Source organism: Seriola aureovittata, chromosome 18 (genome assembly GCF_021018895.1).
Source record: "Seriola aureovittata isolate HTS-2021-v1 ecotype China chromosome 18, ASM2101889v1, whole genome shotgun sequence".
NCBI lineage: Eukaryota > Metazoa > Chordata > Actinopteri > Carangiformes > Carangidae > Seriola > Seriola aureovittata.
In genome coordinates, this window is record NC_079381.1 from 7,962,411 (window position 1) to 7,983,621 (window position 21,211).

General features: G+C 39.9%; 1 protein-coding gene across 1 annotated transcript in view; it reads right to left on the bottom strand.

Annotated features, from left to right (window-relative positions):
- Positions 1–21,211, bottom strand: part of cntfr (ciliary neurotrophic factor receptor) — a 233,782-nt gene that overhangs the window by 20,166 nt on the left and 192,405 nt on the right. The window contains exons 5-7 of the mRNA XM_056403983.1: positions 17,672–17,789; positions 15,299–15,465; positions 7,993–8,156 (exon numbers count right to left, since the gene is read on the bottom strand). Of these exons, the coding sequence (XP_056259958.1) occupies positions 7,993–8,156; positions 15,299–15,465; positions 17,672–17,789 (449 nt within the window). The remainder of the gene's footprint in view (positions 1–7,992; positions 8,157–15,298; positions 15,466–17,671; positions 17,790–21,211) is intronic.

Genomic DNA, 21,211 nt, shown 5'->3' on the forward strand with positions numbered 1-21,211 from the left:
TGCCCTCTTTTGTTTGTGCGTATACAGTAGTGTTACAGTGCAGGGACAGCCTGTAGGTGAGCAATTACATGCAAATGTACTCACAGTGCACTTTATTAGCAACACCTGCGTATCTTCTTATTTTATGCAATTATCCAATCAGCCAATCATGTGGCAGCAATGCAATGCAGAAGGAGCTTCAGCTGTTGTTCACATCAAGCATCAAAACAGGGGAAAAATGTGACTCGGTGACTTTGACTGTGGCTTGATTGTTGGTGCCAGACAGGCTGGTTTTTATGGTTTCTGAATCTGCTGATATCCTGGGATTTTCACACACTGCAGTCTCTGGAGTTTTTACTCAATAATGTGAGGGATAAACAAAAAGAATCTAGTGAACGACAGTTCTGTGGATGGGAACACCTTGTTGATGTCAAAGGTCAGAGGAGAATGGGGAGTTCAGGCTGACAGAAACGCTATGGCGACTCAGATAACTACTCTTTACAACTGTGGGCAAACTGGACAGCTGAAGACTGGAAAAATGTAGCCTGGTCTGATGAATCTGGATTTCTGCTGAGGCAGCAGATGGTAGGGTCAGTATTTAGCACCGATTTGTGCTGTTGGTGGTGTAATGGGGTGGGGATTGTCCTCTTAGTACACACTGGGCCCCAAAATCAATCACTGAATGCCACAGCCTACCTGAGAATTTCTTTTTGACCATGTGCTTCCCTTTATGGCCGCAATTTACCATCTTCTAATGGCTTCTTCTTTCATCTCAAACTGGTTTCATGATCATGACAATGAGTGAACTTCAGTGACCTCCCCACTCACCAGATCTGAATCTAGTAGAATACCTTTGGGATGTGAGTCTTTAGTGTTGCCCTTCACTTGTTAGTCACTTTGGAGAAAAGTCAAATGAGTAAATGTAATGTAATGCGGTAGAACGGGAGATTGGCAGCATAAATGTGCAGCTGCCAAATCTGAAGAAATGATGTGATGCAATCATGTCGAAATGGAGCGGAATCTCAAGGGAAATGGAGGCTCTGCACATTATAAGTATGGTGTTCCTAATCAAGTGCTCAGGAAGTGTGCGGTATGTTTGTGGATGCACCGCAAGAAACAATCTTCTCAAGTCAATTTCTGGCTTAAAACAACTGTAAAATCGTCCAGTATAATAGGATTATTTCATTATATTTCCAACACAAATCAACTTGTTTCAATAATCATCCAGAGGTTTGTGCTATTATCTTAAAAATAATAAAGAATAAGTTCACTGCACTGCAATTTTGAAAAATTACACTGATTTGTACGAAATTCTTGACACAAGACCAATGACATTGAAAAGAGTTGGATGTGAACTCCCTGAACTCCCTCAATAAGACTTGACGAGATGGAAATTTTGTATATATTAGTGTGCTATGTGTTGAACGTCTGTTAGCATAATGCTAATAATCTGTGACTGTTTTCACATGCACGTTCATGCATAGGAGTGTAAATGCACCGGGTAAGAGCATTTCCATGTATATTAATGTTGGTAATTAGAAGAACGAGAACATGTTTGTTGTGTCTGCGTGTGTGTGTGTGTGTGTGTTGTTTATATGCATTTAAGAGTGTATGTCATTTCCATCTGCATATGTGTGTTTTTGTGCATGAAAGAGGCTGCATGGAAATGTGTGTGTTTTCAGTTGAATGGACTTCAGCATCATCCCCAAAGGGCAATTACAGCACAGCAGATGTAGTTTCATAGCACAAAGAGAATATTGAGCAATCTGAAATTGTTCTTATCACAGTTACTGGACCATTGCTTTAATTGCTGTGAGAGTTTGAATTCATATCTCAGTGAAGGGAGCGTGAGGTGGGGATGGAAACAATGCAACACAAGGCCATGGGAAACAAAACAATTCACTGAACGTTTGCAGGGGTAGCTGTGTTTTCATGTGTCAATTCTTTTGCGTCTTTGATGATGAACTTTCAATTACAGATCAGCATGCTGACATAATGTGAAATAAAAAGTGACATACAGAGATTCCCTGAAACAAAAAAAATCAGATTTGGCACGGTCTCCCTATTGAATTAAAAGAGACTTTGGCTTGCCATCTTATTTTTTAGACTCTTTGAGCCTAAAGAAAAGAGATCATCATCTTTATAGAGTGAACAATAAAGGAATTCATGGATCAAATTACCCTTTTTGATCACTCACTTTAGTGCAAAGCACAGGACCCGAGGCACACAGTGTTGCATCATTTGATTTAAGTCAATTGAAGCCTGTAGCAGACGCCTGAGTACAGACACACAGACGTACCAGTTAAGGTACAGAAGCCAGGATGTGCCCAACTAGGGAGCAAATGTGATTAAATTGCCACTTCTCAGGAGCACTGATGCATGTAGGAAATAAGATTGATGTATTATGAAGTGTTGATGTACAGTATGTCAACAATCAATGAGGCAAGCGTCATACAACTACCCATGTGTGTTGCCCTTTCGGGGGAAATGTCCTGAAACTGAGCTCTTTGCAACTCAGTCGCTGTTTCTGGACATAGCCTGAGGATACCATAGCAGGCACTGCTTTTTTTTTTATTTTAAAAGACCGTATGCTACTGTACATTCTTACATACATAAAATGTCCACATCTATTTTACTTAGTTGCTTTTTTTCCCCAGACAACATTATGACATTTTATCTTTCACGTAAGATAAAGATTTCTAAAGATTTCTTCTCCTGCAACAAACTAAAACATGATGGAAACATCATGTTGTTGGGTCTTCATGTACAAGACGGTTAGACAAGAATATAAAAGGTCTGCATCATTGCAAGCAGTGTTCATTTTGGCAGCTGATTTAGCTTTAGTTTCAGTCTTTTGTTGAAAGTGTGTTCGTTTTAGTCAAATTTTATTCAATGGGATGGAGTGTCGGTACAAGATGCATCAAACACGCACAGCACAGAAATCCATTTTAACAATCAGCTCAAGCACAAATAGAGCAGACACATCACTACAACTAATTCACCTGCTGCTGCTGCTGTTTGTGCATCTTGAGCCTGATCAGCCTGATATCTGCAGACAGCTAGTGAGCCAGCGCTTTAGCCACCAGGCTACACAGCAGGAACAAAGTACACTGAACAGTGTGCTCACTCTCTCATGGCTTCACCTCTCATAAGCAGAGATGATAACAAACACAAACACGGAGCTCAGATCAGTGTGCACAGCCTCTCCCAGTCTATCCCTGCAGATATGATTGTTTGATTCACTAGGAGAAGTCCGGAGTCAGCTACAGCCACCCAGAGTCAGGACAGCTATGTGTGCTTGTAGTAAACTCCTCACAGTGCAGGCTTTGGGACTTGTTGTTACACCAGAAAGCTGATGTAGTAAGCTTTTTTTTTTTTTTTTTTAAACTGAAAACCAGCTTTTTACACATTGTACATAATAACACAATGTTCACTGTAGACGTTTCACACATAATTCAAATTAAGAAAATCCCTTCAAATATTCCATTTGTCCTCACTATGTCTGCACTGCCTGTTTTCTGCTGTCTTCCCTCTCTGTCATTCTGACTCCCTTCATGCCTTCGTCGCCCTTTGTTTTTATGTCTTTCTTGTCTTCAGTGTTGTCAGTTCACAAATCAATCAGTTACCTAATCTGAGGATCTTCTTGTCTGTTTCTCTGTCTTCCTATCCTATCCTATAAGTCACTGATGTGTAAAATCCATCCTAAATTTACGTTGTTCTCAAGTCAACATTCTCTCCCTATTTCTCTACTACATCCACTATTTCATGGCTTAACATATCCCAGAAGTTTTTTTTTTTCATTTTATTTTCTCTCTCCGCTCTTTTCTTCCCTTGAACCATTCATCTATCTTCCTTTAACTTGAAACACCTTGTAACTGATAGCTTATAAAACTTCACTTTGCAAGTAGCCTCTAGCGCTCCCTTTTTTCTCCTTGTCTCTCACGCTCTCATCCATTTATCTATTGGAGGCTGACGTTTCTCCATACCTTTTAATCGCGCTCCTCTCCACATGCCAAATTTTTTTTCTCTCCATAACTTTCACACATCATCCATTCTTTCAATTTTCAGTGTTCTCAGATTTCTATGCTTTAACCTTCACATCACATATTTTTAAAATGCAATAAGCTCTTAGTTTCCTTTCTTCACTCACCATTCTTTGTCCCTCATCTGAATGAGTCTACATTTCAATCACCTTTGTCACTCCATAACCAAAATTTAAATGTCCCTCTGTATTGAGGAATGTCTACCTCACATACTGCGTCTGTCTCTTTACTGTATCTACCAGAGCCTGTTAGCCATTAACGCTTTTCTCCTTCTCTGATGCGCTCCATTCTTCTTCACTTCAAAACTCTTCCTCATTTTCCTCTTTTCTGTCTGAATCTCCGTCACTGTAAGTATCTGAACCAGTCATCCCTTCATTCCTCCGGAGGATGGATGGTTTCCTCTAAAGATCAGTCTGATCACATCAGCGCTTTCATTCCTGACTCAAAACATATTTCAAAATGTTACATGTGAAAGCCATTCTCACCCAGCTCTGCTGTCTCACCACATTAAAGGCGAGTTCCGCAGCAACACTGAGCACTTCAATTAGTATTCAACCTCTGAGGCTATAATTAATGAAGTATATATGGGGCCAGTAAACAGTTTATCTTATTTTGGCAACCTCATTAACTCCACTGAATGATTTATGTCAAGGCTAAAATCCAAATGTTTTCTACAACAGTATGTTGCCATAGTCCAGTCGCAACCAGTCCTCCAACATGAACAACCATGTAGGTTGTTTTTTTTAACACTCTGATACAACCCACAGGAGTGTCTCCTGAAATGGCGCCTGTACGGCAGCAGGCGTACTGGAACTTGGTTGTCACGGTTACAATAATAAACACGCAGACTGTATCGAGAGCGGCGTGCCAACCTTTGTCGCCATGGTCACTGTGATAACGGTCATGGATAATAGAAACAGCATAAACTGCTACGTCCACATGGGAATCGAACACTGATCTCCTGTGTCATAGGCAGTGTTGTGCACGAATGAGCTGTTCATTGAACGCGCTCAGTTATTGGTGAGCGATGAACTGAACGTATCTGTTTGCAGCTAATGAACATGAGTTTTGTTCGCTCCGGCCAGTCTTTTGAAATGACTGCCAGTGAATGATGATCACAAGAAATCATTAAGAAAGGGGAGGACCATGAACCAACAGCCGCAAAGTTCCACCATCTAAGTCAAACTCCCAGCATTTACACATAAAACATATACTCGCATCGGCTTTTCCTATCATTTAAAAGCAATCTGTCTGTGACTCTATTATAGTAAACAGTAATTCATGTAGCTTTGGAAGTGGCAGTGGTTTGTGAACCTTTGTGTTTAACTTTGAGCTAGCTCTTGTGAAGTGTGAACTTGCACAACACTGGTCACGGGACTGTGTGTTGTTGACCCATCCATCCACAGCAACCTCTTTGTTGCTCTATATGCTACGTCACCGCACTTTTCCCCTTTGCTCCTGTCATAATTACTACATTTGCTAGATGTTGCCCAACAACAAAACCTAACTATGAGACATAATAACCTGCTGCACAAACGACCTATAGGCTGATCTTTTTTTTTTTTTTTACAGGAGAACAGTCTCTCAGTTCTGTTTGAACAAAAGAGGCTGAAGCTATCATATTCATATCTCCAATAGATGATACGGAGACTGACCTATTGCAACAGCACTCTTGAATTCATTCCAATCTGGCATGACCAATTGGACTAATTATGCACAAACAAAATCAATACACAAAGATCAATAATTTATCTACTGACCAGACAACGCACTTTGTGTAGGATTGAGGCAAACGCTGTTTCCCAACATCTAATAAAAAGGGCAGAAGTGCAACCATAAAGCTTCAGAGGTGATGGGTTCAGAATTCCCCTGTCTGAAAACCACACTTAGTGCTGCAAAAGTTAAAACCACGACCGTGGAGACATTCATCAAAGACCCCTACAAAAACGGAAAACCCTGCAGTTTTCAGCTGTCATCGGCTGTATTTATGTAATTTCCAAATTATGTGTTCTTACCCAATCCAAATATTGACTTAAGGTTTCCCGCCCTTCACGTTATGCTTTAGCTCACATATTGATTGATTAGTGGTGAGGGGGAGACGGAAAACCTAGAGTGTGTGTCGAGTTTAATCAGCAGTTCAAACCACAAAGATCTGAGGCGTTGTCAGAACTTTCCTCAGTCTAACTTCTGTGTGTGTGTGTGTGTGTGTGTGTGTGTGTGTGTGTGTGTGTGTGTGTGTGTGTGTGTGGGAGAGATAAGCAGAGAGATTGAATGTAGCAGTTTGTCCTTACATGTGTTTCTGTGTGACTGAAGGTTTTTGCGGAGATATAACGCGTAGCTAGGTAACTGAAGTGAGTGTATTCATTTGATTGATTTGATTTATCTATTTTTTTTTTTGTAATTTCTTTTCAAAGAAATCAAAATTAAATCAGAAGTCAAAATGCCAATTACAACTTCCAAAGAGGCCAAATAAGGTTGTTCCATTTCTTAATTGTGTTTGATAGTCAGCAATATGACACTAAGCAATTGAGAAGCATGATCCAGCTAATCCTTGTTCTTCATAAATCACATTGAGTCAGTGATTTTAATAGCTGTAATTCATTTCCTGATGATCAATCACAAACGGTAAGCTCCCAGTTCATCTCTGTGAAGGGCCTGAAAGCTGGCTAATGAAGGGGGAGGACTAAAATCAAGGGTGTCTTGGGGTTTACTCATCTCACGTGCATTTACATCCTTTGATCAGCTTCTTTGAACCAGGCAAAAACAAAGCCAAGTACGGCCAAAGGATCCCCGTGGGGTGCCTGAAAATTATCGGCTACATAGATAATTTAATAAATGTTATTTAATATATAATTTATGTATATTCTTCTAAGAGTAAAATCCCCCACAGTGGTTCAAACCAAAGAAAGTGAACTGCTGTGGTAGTTAAAAAAAAAAAAAAGACAGAACAGATAGAACAGAAGGAAAAATATTAAAATATTCATGTAGCTTGGTAGTACCAGAGACAGAGACACTCATCGAAGGATACACACAGGGATGGAAAGACTGAAAACAAAATGTGTATCGGTCTATAATTCATGTACGTGTCCATGTGTGTTTCCATGTGAAGGTCCGTAACCCGAGTTCTTGGAACAACACCTTTGCAAAGCATTGACGTGCGTGATAACAGCCCTGCAACGTTAGATCTCAGTAGACACGGCTTTCATCCCAGGAATTCTATAGTGGACACATGTGCTTTTACTATATGAAGCCCTCTGGGAAATGAACCCAGAAGAAACAGTCAGATACAGTAACATAAGCAGCTGAGCGATTATGTCTGTCTGACCACAGATCAAACTCAAATGGCTGCAGGTTGGACCAGAGGCATCTCCCCGGGTAATTAATTTTTTTTAACATAGACCTGTTTAATTTACTTTGGGCAAAACGACTGACCATATAGGAAAATATAAGTACAGCTCATTTCTGTACTTGCCTGAAAAAAATATGTGATAAGCTAAGATTGCCATTTCCTTGAGAGAAATATTTCTGCAATGAGGTGAAACTCTGCAGTGCGTCGGAAGGTCAGTGTTTTTCTTTGGCACAGCACTTCCAGAAAAGATATAATAACCAGAGGTTTTCAAATGCCAAGTAAAGGATCATACTCTCGCAGGTGTTTTCCAATGTTGACTTACAGCTTTTGGTAATGGAGATATATGTGAACAAACACTCTTGACCATTTATAACCTCCTTCATTTTCTGCTTATGGTATAGTCATTACATGACACAAGATTTTCTCTGGATGAGCTAGTGAAACTCAGTCATATGGTTTTATTGGCTCCATTGGATAAAACATTTTCCAAACTGGATTCGTACCCCATCTTGACTGCTTGTAAATGACATAATGATATGTGAATATCACAGACACACACACACACACACACCCACACACACACACACACACACACACACACACACACATAGCGCTACTCACATGCTGCCACTGGTCTCGGATGAGTGGCCGGTACCGAAGGAAGTATTTCAGAGGGAAGTTGTCGATGTCCGGCCAGGTGGCGGGGCTGTGCCAGGATACCTCCAGCCTCCGAGGGTTGAGACGGATCGGGGTCGCCGTCACGCGCTCCGGGGGATCTGGTTTGACTGTGGGGTGGATAAGAATAATTGTTTTAAAGGGTCTCTCCGCCTATTTAACTCAGTTTCAGTTTGTTTGTCATCAAGAGAAAACGGCTGTGTAACGTCTTCTGTGGCTCTGGAGGGAGATTTCAGAAGTCTTAGAAAATGATGATGTCATCTCGAGTTACGGTGCATTCAAAGAAAGGTCCTTTGCATGAACTCTGTGTAGTACAGTACGACCTTACCCTACAATCTTAATGTTGCTAGCAGAGTCTCTCTTTGTAACAAACCTGGAGGCTGCATCTGCATGCTGATACTTCGCCTGTCTCGTGTCGACATGAGGCCAACAACAATTGGATGCACCCACAACGGCCATCATAGCTTGGCTCAACAAAGTTCAACAAATTGAAACCTTTGCCTCATCCCATCACGACACACCACCTACACAATCATGGAGGAGGAGCGCGCTAAAGCTGTTTTTCAACGATAATTTGAAGACGCCTTTGGGTTCATGGCTTCAGATATTTGAGGCATGAGGTAAGATACGGCCAAATGTGAGAACAGGAATTGAAGTTCTGGGGAGATGTAAGCATATAGGAGTAGAAGCATTGTTGTTTCTGAATACATGTCCACTGAGAAAGACACGGACAGAGAGATGGAGAGAATTCAAGTCTGTGCTTTTCAGCTGTCATTGAACGGCCCAGTCTTTGTTAGATCACTTGAACTGCCACTTTAGCTACTTGAAACCCTTTCACAACCATACACACACACACACACAACGTTACAATACAAAGTGGATAGGGGCAGATACAGCCGGAATGTCTGGTAACGTACACACAGATAGTAGCAAAGGCTGAGAGCAATTCAGGTAAAAAGCATAACAACACACATGTAGAAAAATGTGTAAACAGAGAATACAGAGTCAAATGCAGTCAGACAGACAGACAGACAGACAGACAGAAGATGACAGACAGGTATCTCTTTTACTGATATGACCTTCACAGAATGAATGATTAAAAATATGAAAGATGGATGGAGATGATAACAGACAGATAAAAGCAGTCGGGCAGTGTTCTCCCTTGAGAAAGAGATGTGAATCTCTTCAAGTAAATGTGTAAAAAGATGAAATGGGGAAGGCAAGACAGAAAGAGAGGGAAGAGAAAGACAAGTGCATGCAGGCAGAGTGAAACCAAAGTGAAATCATTAGAGACCAAGGAGCAGAAATTCTTTGTCCACACCAGCTTTGTCCAACCAGCACATACAAGCACTGAAACAAAACGGAGAGAAATCCGTATGGGCGGGTCGTCCCAAAGGCTTTTAAAGTATTCATCTGCCTCTAAACACAAAGCATTAGCTGTGTGTTTAATGAGAAATGACCAAGCACCGCTAATAGTACTAGAGCTTGAAAAAAGAGCTTCTTTTACATGAACAGTCTGAAGTCCACTGAGACACTTGTGATTTCACTGACCAATGCAGATTTTAAAGAAATAATCTGCTAAAATGTACAAGTGATGAGCAACACATTTAAGGCTCAAAGACTTTCACGGTGTCTATGAAAGTATTGTTGCAGCTAAGCTACTTTTGTCAACTGCTGATATATTAGAAGATCCATGTGGATGTAAAAACTAAAAGATGTTGAAACACAAGATTGGTAAAAAAAATAATAAAAATAAATAAATAAGTGTGATTAGAAGGTCTCATTTTATGAGATCCCTTGTTGTGCCTGTCCATGCTTGGCCTGAAAATGTCTGTCACGCCTCCGTCGGCTCTGTTCATTCAAATTTGTGTCCACATCACGGTTACTCTTTCCTTGTTTCAATGTCACGTTGCAACAGTTGCCACCGCCTGCTTTTTCTCTTTGCTTGTGAACAGGTATAAAATGTCTAACCTTTCAAACAGCTACTTGCGAGACCACACGGCGCAGTGCCAGCTGAAAATAGGAGGACAGAGTAGGAGTATGCTAATCTTTCTTACTAAAAAGAAAAAAAAAGAAAAGTTGCTGAAAGGTTGTCCCGCTGGCTACAGTTATGCAGCAAAAAGAGAAAAAGCAATAAACTGTTAGAGGTCTGCTAAAGCTAAATCTGTATCTAGAACTGAATGTACCGATGTGTGTCTGAATTCATCCATGTTTTTCTTGGAATATCTCATTGTAGTTTTTCTAAATCCATTAATATACTGTACGTCATCTACTTCTTTGACTTAAGGTGTGACTGCGTGATAAAAAAAAAAAAAAAAAAAAAGGTATCTAAACCTCCATAGCTTCACTTTCCCGTGTCCTCACACTACAAAATCTTTCCTTTAAAATAAATGGCCCTTTCAAAAAGATCAAAAATGTGGAATGTACTCAGGTACCGGATGACAGTATATATCGGTGCACTTGAACAAATGGGAAAATGGGGAGAAATAAGAAATAGAGTGCTTCAATCTGCAGCAATATCTTACAAAAATAACTTAAAAAGGAAAATGGAACAAAAGGGGTGCTCTTCTGAAAACTGTGGCCACTCCATGTGCAATATGGCACCATTGAGTGCTGCAGGGATCACATATTTTTGTAGGCCTATTCAGAAGTCAGTCACCATGGTTCCCCTAGACAAAAGGCCAATGGGATTTTTCCATTGGCTTTTGCGTTATCGTATAAAATGGGTTCTGTGACAAACAAAAGTCCATAGCACTTATGAGATTTATTTAGAAAAATGATCACAAATGCACACCACTTCTTTGATTTTTGAAGCCTAAATACAAAACAAGTAAAAAGCTAACATTAGGCTATACATGATCTGCACCACAGTCACATGACTTCACTGTCACCACTATTTATTCAGGCATCTCACCAAAAGCCAATTCCAAAACCCTATTCACTTTGGGTCCAGGTGCAAAAATGCTTATTTCCAGATGTTAGGATTCGTTTCTGCAGCAAAAGTTGATACATACCATTTTAAGTATCAAAATCTGTGTCCACATTAAACAATCAACTTGAAGCCCCTGTCTACTTGGTGCAAGTAGACTGTGTTGAGATTGTCTGGAGTTAAAGGAGCTCTCAAAATTAACGGCTGTAACATTTACCAGTGTTGCCGAGAACTTTGGTCATAGTTGCAATTATAATACAAGAGCTTTTAATCCGCCCTCTGAGCAGCTCTACTTTTTCAGGGCAGCCTGGACACTATATTGACTCGGTATCGGAAAGTGGTGAGACGGGCCCGTCCAGGCAGGAGCTAGCTGGTTAGCATGCTAAATTCAGTGGAAGAAAAGAAGGGATAGAAATACAAACAAAACAAGAGGGTTGCTTTCCACCACTGGAGACATCTCTTGGTGAGTAAAGGAATGAAGTTTGATGCTGAACTCGGTACATTTCTTCTAGACTGGTAAGTAAACAGCTGGTGATGCTAACGCTGGCTATGTAGCATTAGCAAGACTTACAAATAGCTCCTTTAACTGCACTTAGTGTGTCAAAAGTGTTATTCTCCTAAACTTTGAGCACAGGCATTTCATGTATGTACAATAATGTTTAGCGTCTTTTAATTGATTAATACTGAATGGCATGGCGGTGGTAGAGCATAAAAATTAGATTACTGAAGCTGATTCCACATTGTCTCACTAAACCAAATTTACATAGTTTCCTGTAAAAGCATAGGCCTAAAGAAATTAATAAAGAAGTAATATGTCCTAAATTCACATCACTGCTCGTATTTGTTTAAATCTACGTCAGACAGAGAGAATAAATATGAATTTTTAAAAAAGCACATGCTTTTCTTCTTTTAAAGGAAATTGCACATTACAAAGTTACATTAGATGCTATAATATCTTGAAACTCTGACTATGGGGAGTCATAACATATGCCAATGACAACATTCATCACCTTTCATCTCCTCATCCTGTGATGGGCATACAACAATCTGATCTGCAACTTGAAGGCAGCTCTGGATTTGGGTCTCTGTGCCTCAGAGACTTTAAGCTGAAAACTGTAATTGTACAACTGGTCTTAAGAAATCAGTTGCTATACTAGAGACATTTGCACTTGTTAGGTTTTGTGAATGACAGCAATTAGCGCATCTCTCAGTTAATATGACTAAGCCCCTGCCAGCTCTAGGGGGGCTTTTTTTAGTGGTCAATGCCAGTCTCTGACCTCCCTCGTGCAGATAGCTGAGTCTGCTGGAATCAGCAAAATATCACAACAAGTACATTTTCTTGTTCTTTCTGCTGAATAAATAGTCTTGAATAACAAATAAGCTTGTCAGTGCAGCCTGTGCTACTCATTTGGTAATATGGAGAAAACAAAAAATGAGACAGCTACTGTAAATATCACTGGGATGTTGTTGCTGTATTAAGCATTAAAGTGTTTTCAAATGGCTGTCATTAACCTCTTTACTTTTAATGACTAAAATGTACTTTTACTGGTTACTCATGAGGGTGCCACTTTTTTTTTTCTTTCCCCTAAAACAGCCACAAAGTTGCAAAAAATTAAACCTGAACATGATCTGATCCCTGATGAAAAGATCACTCCACTTATCAGTCTCAGTTGAAAGGATGACATAGGTGAGAGAGAATTTAATGTCGCTGCTGAAAAGCTACTGTTGCTTTATTCACCCTCTGAAATTAGGTTACATTGTATTCATTGTAATTGCGATGAATGGGTAACATAGTACTGAATGACAGCAGGTGCCCAGGTGGGCTAACGTTTGAGCTGCCAAAAAAAGAAAAGTTCTTTGTTGTAAGTAAAAATGCTTTAACTGTAGAAGCCTTTACACTTCGGTTATCGTTTGATCATTCTGACACTAGAAAGTTTTTAAGCTATCGTTTGATGAGTCTGGAGCTTCCTTGAGGGATCTCTTTGTAACTGTACCCACAGCATGTGCACACACACACACACACAGACACACACACACACACACACACACACACACACACACACACACATACACACACGATCTCATCTCATCTAATTTTATCCCAGCTTTGGTCGGATGAACAAGGACAGTTGAGAATTGTCTTACTCCCACTCAGAATTCAGAAGTGCACCAGGAAGCATGAAATTGTTTTATTTATTTACGATCTGCCTCGTTGTCCCTGAAAATGAATGTGACTTACAACTTCGAATGGCATGAGAGCGACTTTTAACAATGCAGGAATGAAGAGGAGATGAGGGGAGGAGAGAGAGAGAGAGAGAGAGCAAACACCATGAAACAGTCAGAAAAGTCAAGCAAAAATAAAAAAGAGGAACGTGGAAAAGAGTTGAGCAAGACCAAGTCTACACTAATTATGATAAATCTGGAAAACATATTTTTAAGATTTGGCCTTTCAACTAGCTTTCTCTTGAGTAAAAAGAAACAGATCTGTTCTCTCTTTGTGATCAGTGACAACAGCTGTATTACATTATCAATTATACTAAAACAAAAAGCAAGTGATCATAGACGAAAAACAGGCAGAAGTCTAGTCATGTAATTTACCAGAAAGTGGCAATACAGCATTTTATTGTTTGCTACCTGCAAATTAACTAAAGGATAAAGACAAAGAAGAAGAAATTAAAGGGTTTCTTTTAGGATTAAAACTTTTAGAAATCGATCTGAAAATAATAGTATTGATGGAAGATATTTGTCACACATATGACATTTTTCACTTATCTGGGAAGATTTGGTTGATGATGGCAAAGAAATCGAGAAGGAAGGGAGGGAGGAGAAAAATAGGAGGGGAGAGAGGAAAAAAGAAAGAAGTACAAAGTCACCACAAGGGCATGCAGGAATGAAAGAGAAAGCAGAGGGAAAGAAAGGAGCAGTGGGGTATTTTGCTATCACCAATAGTTGAGGGATATTTCCTCGGCCAAGGCGCTAATCCGGCTAGCATTAGCATTTTCATGAGTCCTGTGTCCGGGGCTTGGCAGAGCATGTCACTGCCTCATTTGGTTACTTATGTACACACACACACACACACACACACACACACACACACACACACACACACACACACACACACACACACACTCTCTCTCTCTTTCTTTTTCAATACAGCCTCTCAACCGACTCACTCCACACAATCGCTCACAGCCCCATTGGTGTCTGTGTGTGTTTATGCGTCATGCACACCCATATCGCGCTCTAAGCAATACAACAGCGCAGAGGACTGCTGGCAGCACTTCGCTTATCTATCAAAGTACTCCTCATTCCTTCTTTAAAATGAATTTCTCCCCTCCACTGCTTTTCAGTCTGAGCCGCTTATGAATTCCAAGAGTCTTGCTGCTATTATGTCGCCTTCTGCAACCTAAGTGAACAAAAACTTTGCAATCCAAACTGCATTTTTTTTTTTTAAGTACTTACCACATAACCATGAAGGTTGCAACTTAAAAGACGGCCAATGAACGCGCTCACTCTTAAGGTTCACTTTTATATTTCAATAAAGAGCTAAATGGCAGCTGGTGTTTGGCACGTTTCAACGAGAAACCAGAGCATTGATTTATGTCACATTCGGTCCAAGCCTCAATTAAATACTGTCTGCTGCAGAAAAGGTTCAGAGGTAGCCTGTTTATTATCTAGTGCCTTTGGTAATGACATGGGTGCACAGTCAGTGGGTTTCTCACTAATTGACTACGCTGTTGGTTAAAGGGGGAAAAAAAAAAAAAGCTGTGCGCTCTCCTACTGAAATTTCAACTTTCTTTGTCTTTCTGGCAGCGAGCATTGCTGTGCGTGCAACAAACCTCCAAAGGGAACCAGAAGTGAATGAAATCAGTCATCTGTGGTCAAACAAATTTTAAAAATCGCTCACGGGTTGGCATCCTCAAAGAGATGACGTGACACTCGGCATTTCCTGTGCCAGATATTTGCCAATCTGTGTGTAAGAAAGGATCTCAGATTTGTCCCTGAACTTAGCCCAGAAAATGTCAATGAAAAGTGTTAATATTGGAATTTCTAAAATTTGAAAACATCTAAAAATGTCAGTGTGTTCCCTTTTGAACCCCTTGAATTCAGAAATTTTAATTAAACCATTTCTTTTTGTGGAAAAAAAAGTCCTTGTACATGCAGCTTCAGCATTGATAAGACCATAATTAATTTTGTATCAAGTTTGACAACGGGGAAATTAGTGATACAAATGTCTAATACACCTGTCACCTTGTAATTGCATGCACACACACCAGAATCAAGAATGGGGAAGAAAACAACAAAACGTGTCAGTTCTCTTACCTATACTGGACTCCTCAAAAGAGATCATGGTGGAAGCTTTCCCCAAGGCATTGACTGCTGTCACGTTGACTTTGTAAGGGAAGCTGGAAAAGACCTCAGGAAATCGTACATGACAACGATTCTTGTGGACAGAGTCTTTCTGCACCTCCAGTGAGCGCTGGTTATGTCTGGAGAGGGAAAGGGGAAAATAACAAGGAAGAATGTGGATGGAGTAGAATAGGTAACCAGGAACATGGACAGGTGTGAGGAGGACAGTGAGTGGAGAAGCTTGTGTGTGTTTTCAGCTTCATACACACTGGTGTGTAAATGTAGAGCGAGAGCAGGAAACATACCCCCCGCCCCCCCTTTTTTTTTTAACAGTCTGGGTGTTAAACATCAAAGATGGGACATAACTTTAATTCCAACATTAAAAACTGCTGACTCTACTTCCTGCTTCACAGAGCAGGACAGCTTGGGTTTGGGACATAGCCAGATTTGAGTTTTACTATCTTTGCTTTTTTTTTTTAATACTTTGTAGTTTGCTAGCTTCTAGGCATAAATATGCTCTTACAACTTTATTTTACATTTGTTTGTAGGCAAAAAAGCATTTGAAATGAAGTCATACTGTAAATCTAAATTCTATCAGCGATAGTGGGTCGGCTACAGCGCTGTTTTTCAGATGCTGTGGATGAAAGAAAAGGGACAAAAACAGTTACGGAGGATGTGAGAAACATTAAAATGAGCATCACTCCACCTGTTGGATGCTGCTCTGCTCTCTGCACACACACAAAAAAAAAAACAACCTACCTGGACACTAGAGACACTGACACTCTTTACTATTAATCTCTTTATAGTCTTCTTCATCTATGCTTCTCTCCGTCTCCCTGTCCCACTCTTCATTGTTATTCAAACAGAATAATACTGGTGTTGCAACATTAATGAATCCACCTGCTGGGGTGTGAGCTGTGGGACTCTGTGATGTGGGAATATCAAAGAGAACATGATGGAGACAGACTCACTGGGTCTCCATCCACACATTTTCAGTATTTAAGGTCCACCTACCGTCCTGTTAAAACAGACCCGGACACCCAGGAAGAGTGAGAGGAATAAGGTGTTAAACTACAGTGTGTGAGTCCAAACTGAGGATATTTGTTCAAATAAGCACCTTCAGGATAATCTGAGAATGATGTTTTTCACGTCATTTTGTTTTTTCAGCTTCAATTTTTATCACTGGACTCTTATTTTTCCTATCTTTTCTGAATGGGTTTCAAATTGGTATTTACCCCCAAGGCAAAACATTTTCCAAAAGTATGTGAAAAACAATGTGACATCTGTGGTCCAACTTTTTACCTTGGGTGCAGGCATGTTTAATTTGTCACTGTATTGAATAAGGAATGCACAGAAATATTATGTTTAGAGAGACATTTTTCTGATTAACAGCAATCTGCATGCATTCGGAGGAGGGAGCAAGGGTCACAGGTTCAGGGTCATGAGAAATGTGAAAACTGTGATTGTTTTTTATCCTCGATTTTCATTAAGTGTTTTTTCTACCTAGTAAACTCTGAAAGTTTTACCTGTCCTTGTCTTCCTTGTTGAATTGTTTATGAATGATTATAATTCATTGTATATTTTGGCAAATTGGTACCATTAAAAAATATGCTGAATTAGCTGACTTCACTATGACTTTCATTGAGAGCGAACAATGCGTTTCGCCTGTGGCTACTTTGATTTTCACTTTAGTTGTTCCTGTGACCAACCTGCACCTAATCGCTAATATTGAATTAGCTATTCGCAGCTCGTGTTTGCAATGGACCCATGGATGTAGAGACACATATAACTGGATTACTTTGAAATTGAAGAAAACATAAAAATGTGACGATTCTCTTCTGGGGGCAAGAGAGCGTTGGTTTCTTATCATGGTTAATCCAGATGATGATATCTTTTAAAGTGTAAGGTGCACAGAATCTTAAAACATCTGGATCATGTCTGTGTGTTCTGTGAGTTTACTGAGTTGTGACTTGAAAACAGAGTAGCTACGGCTTTTGAAACATGTTGCTATAATCAGGCACTAAGGGTTTTAAAGTCCCTTAAATCCTTCAGAACTCCCCTTAAAACTTTTTTTGGGTGGGTTTTGCTTTGTTTTGACCCATGATCTTGTCCATCCGTGTTATTCATAACTATAGCATTGTGTCTTGTGACCTCAGACTTTGTGAAAGCAATGCTGCTGTGCTCTTAGATCTCAGCAATTACTTTGGTGACTACGATGTTGTCAAGTTGCATTACAGTGAGGGGAAAAAAAACCTTTAATTCAAGCCACTTAAAACAGGCACAGTCTTTGCAGGTTGCACCAGTACACAGAGAAAACTAAAAGATACACAAAACAAGTGCACTTACTGTACGTCCACTTCAAAGGTAGTGGGGATGTACGTTGCGTACAGCTGGTGCCAGCTGCAGTAGAAGCCTTTAGGGTAGGTGTTGGATCGACAGGTGACTGTGGGCTCCCGAGGAGAAACTACATAGAGAGAGAGAAAAAAAACACAAGAATAACTAATTAAGAACTCTGCCGAGTTTTAGAAAGAGACATGGAGGAAAACAGAGGAATAACAGAGAGAGAGAGAGATCAGAGGAACATAGATTATTTTAATCACTCTTTCTTATTGGATAAATCATTCCTGATCAAATATGCCATTTAAAAACATTGCTGCTACTCAGTTTGAGTTAAGTTGTGTTTCTGCTTATGTTTTAGTAGATATGCTTTTAATTCGTTTAGTTGTGATTGCCTGCGGAATTTTTTTTTATTTATCTTTTTCTTATAAAGCAAATTAAATGAAATTAGATTCAGACAGGGGGAGTAATTAAAGTGGCTGATTTATGTGTTGACTGGAATAACTCAACAGATTTTCACTTATATTTACTGCAAACGTCAAAGACAGAAATCTGAACTCTTGAGTGTGTTTGGTGTGGGACAGCTTCTTGTCACCAAAGTATCAGGTCCAAGATCACATTCAGTTCACTGTCCCAGACCTGCTCACTCAGTCCTTCTGTCTGCTAACTCATATTTTTTATTAATGACTGCAGCAGTTTTTTTTTCTAGTGTCATATGTAGCGACTGAGGGAAACATTTTCAAACAGTCAGGAGTTCAAAACTCAACATCTTCTGTTGGAGACTTGCCACCCAGGACCAGCGGTCTATTTAACAACCTTATATACGTTATTGAAAATGTGAAAACAGACAGTGCAGAGAAATTTCATCAGCAGAAAAGGAAAAGAGTTAAAGGAGATGGGAGAAATGGAAGGAAGATGGTGTGTGGAGAAAGGAAGGATATTGGAGTGGTGGAGCAAAAGAAGAATAAAAGAAGTTGGGCAGAAAAGTGATGTTACGCCAACTCAGGCCTCCTCCAAGATTAGGCTCTTTTCTTCACAGCTAGTCAACCGCGCACTCGTCCACCACTCCCTCTCTCTCCCCGCAGCTTTTTACCCTTTTACCCTTGCTATCTCTGCTCCATGTAATATACAGTAAGTGTACAGATGTGCCATCACAAAACGAAATTCCTTCTGTGTTCCCCCATTTACTCTCCTTTCCTCTTTAAGTCTTTCCATTCTTTTATTTTTTTATTTTTTTGATCTAAATTGCATCTTTTTCATTTCACACATGGTGCTTCATTGGAGAGGACTGCTGCAGTATATTGCTCTAAGAATATATGGAGCTGGCAATGGGCTTTCATTATTAAATACTGGATATCAGCCAATCAGTAGTACAGCATATCCTCCTGAAGTCCACCGATAACAGCTACATCCAGACAATTTAATTCTTCATTCACAGTCGGTAATGTACACCAGCATTGACTGGGGCGGGATGGGTCAACCTGTCTTTAAGAGCCACTAACCCTTTTCATTGTGGCGGACATGGGAAAAGCAGCATGAGCTGCTCTGTCGGGCAGGATTCGTCTCCCGTGTGGGGAAAACGATAGCTCAGAGTGTTGTTACAGCACACGGCTTCCAGGGTGTGTCCAAAGAAAAATTGGATTAATTACACAGAACAATGTTACAAAGAGGGGTCTTAAATAACCTTTGTAGGTTTTTTTGCAGCGGTTTGATAAAGTTAAGTGTGAATCTCAACAGGTCAGTGGAAATTTCCAGGTTGGGACATTGTTGAATTTGGGTGATAAGCCTGTGTTTGAAATGGTACTCTGAATGTCAATGTTCAATAATGGCCTGAAAGTTTATCTGGATGGAGGTGGAATAACTTATGTTGGGATATCTCCACTTTGAAAAGTGGTCACAAAGTGAGTAATTACATTGTGTAAAGTAGGTTATTGTCATAAAATTGCTGAATTAACTGATAAGGGAAAAGAACCATACGCATTGTATTTTCCTGCATTTAGAGCATCTACCTGGACTGCATTATCTCTTTCTTACTAAAAATCTATTTATTCAAAGAAATAAAATAATTAAAATGATAAGATAGATGTGTTTAAAAATGGTTTACAGAGCAATTTTAATAATGTATATAAGCATTTTTCAATCAATCAATCAATCAATCAATTAGTAATTAAATTTGTTTCCATCATCATTTGGTTTAGATTATAATTGAGCTAAAGGCTTAATCATTAATGGTGCATAAAGCAACAGAAGTGTTGTTACAATAGAACGCTTGTTATGCTGTTGACCATGTCCTGATATCTAATCAATATCAAATTTATTTTCTGTGGCAAAAAGAAACAAGGAGGCAAAGTGTTTCAAAATATGAGAAAAAATTAACAATGAAGGAAAAAGACACAAGTGGAAAGACGGAGAGCAGATGTACCGCTTAAGTGTTTTCTCTCTGTAGCTCCAGAAAGAAAAAAAGAAAAACTAAATCTCAAGCATTTCATTCATCACTGATAATTATTGAAATGATTTGTGCGTGCAGAAACATTATTCTCTCTTTTTTTTTTTTTTAGTTTCAGCACTTAGTAAGTGTGGTGTGGTCCTTTCTTTTCTCTCGCTGTCTCCGTTGGCTCACCCTCGGGGTGCTGAAACCTCCCACTTGGATCAATAGTCCTGACATTAATTTGAATTTCCTGTCTTTTGTATTTATGAAGGCTCTGTGAAGATTAATTCACACATTCTGTAGATGCATTCTGTTTAATTATTACATAATTTGTAGTTGTCATATCACAACATCTTTGCAACATCATTTGCAAGCAGCTCCCTCGAGGTGCGATCATTTGGCCACCCAACACACACACACACACACACACACACGCCCACAAGCAAGACGTGAGCTTGATTGGCTGCTGTGGGGTCATTTCACTGTCACACACAGCTGCGTTTAAGCGGTCACCACGGCAACTAATTAGCCTGTCAATACAGTCAACAATGAGGTGCCGGGGACGACATCCAATCACACTCAATTAATCACAAGGACTAATTGGGGCCATCTCAATCAATTGGCTCCTCATCTGAGAGCTTCAGTTAAAGTCACGAACAGACAATGTCGAAACACAAAGATATTCACACGCGCATTCACAGTCGGGACGAACACACACTCACACACATGTAAGCACACGCACACATGCACACACACACACACACACACAATCAGAGCTGCAGGTATTCCTGTAGGCTTTGTAAAATTAGCCATAATCTATCAAACCAGTTTATTAAGAACTTGGAGGAATTCAAAGACGAAAACTAAGGTTAAAAGACAAAAAACAAAACTGATCTATGAAGGAGTACGGCCGTGAAGAGGATGAGTGTACATGTGACCTTACGCCGGCCTTGTTTGAAGTGGCTTATTTGAACTCTGGAGTGTTTACGCCTTTACTTGAGTTAATTTTGCCGGGCGTGAAGCGTGTCAGTCAAACCACAGCTGCGACGCCTAGAAGGGCAGTTCATACTGTAGGGCTCCTCCAGGGGGTTGTAAGGAGGGAGAGTGTGGTCTGAACCATT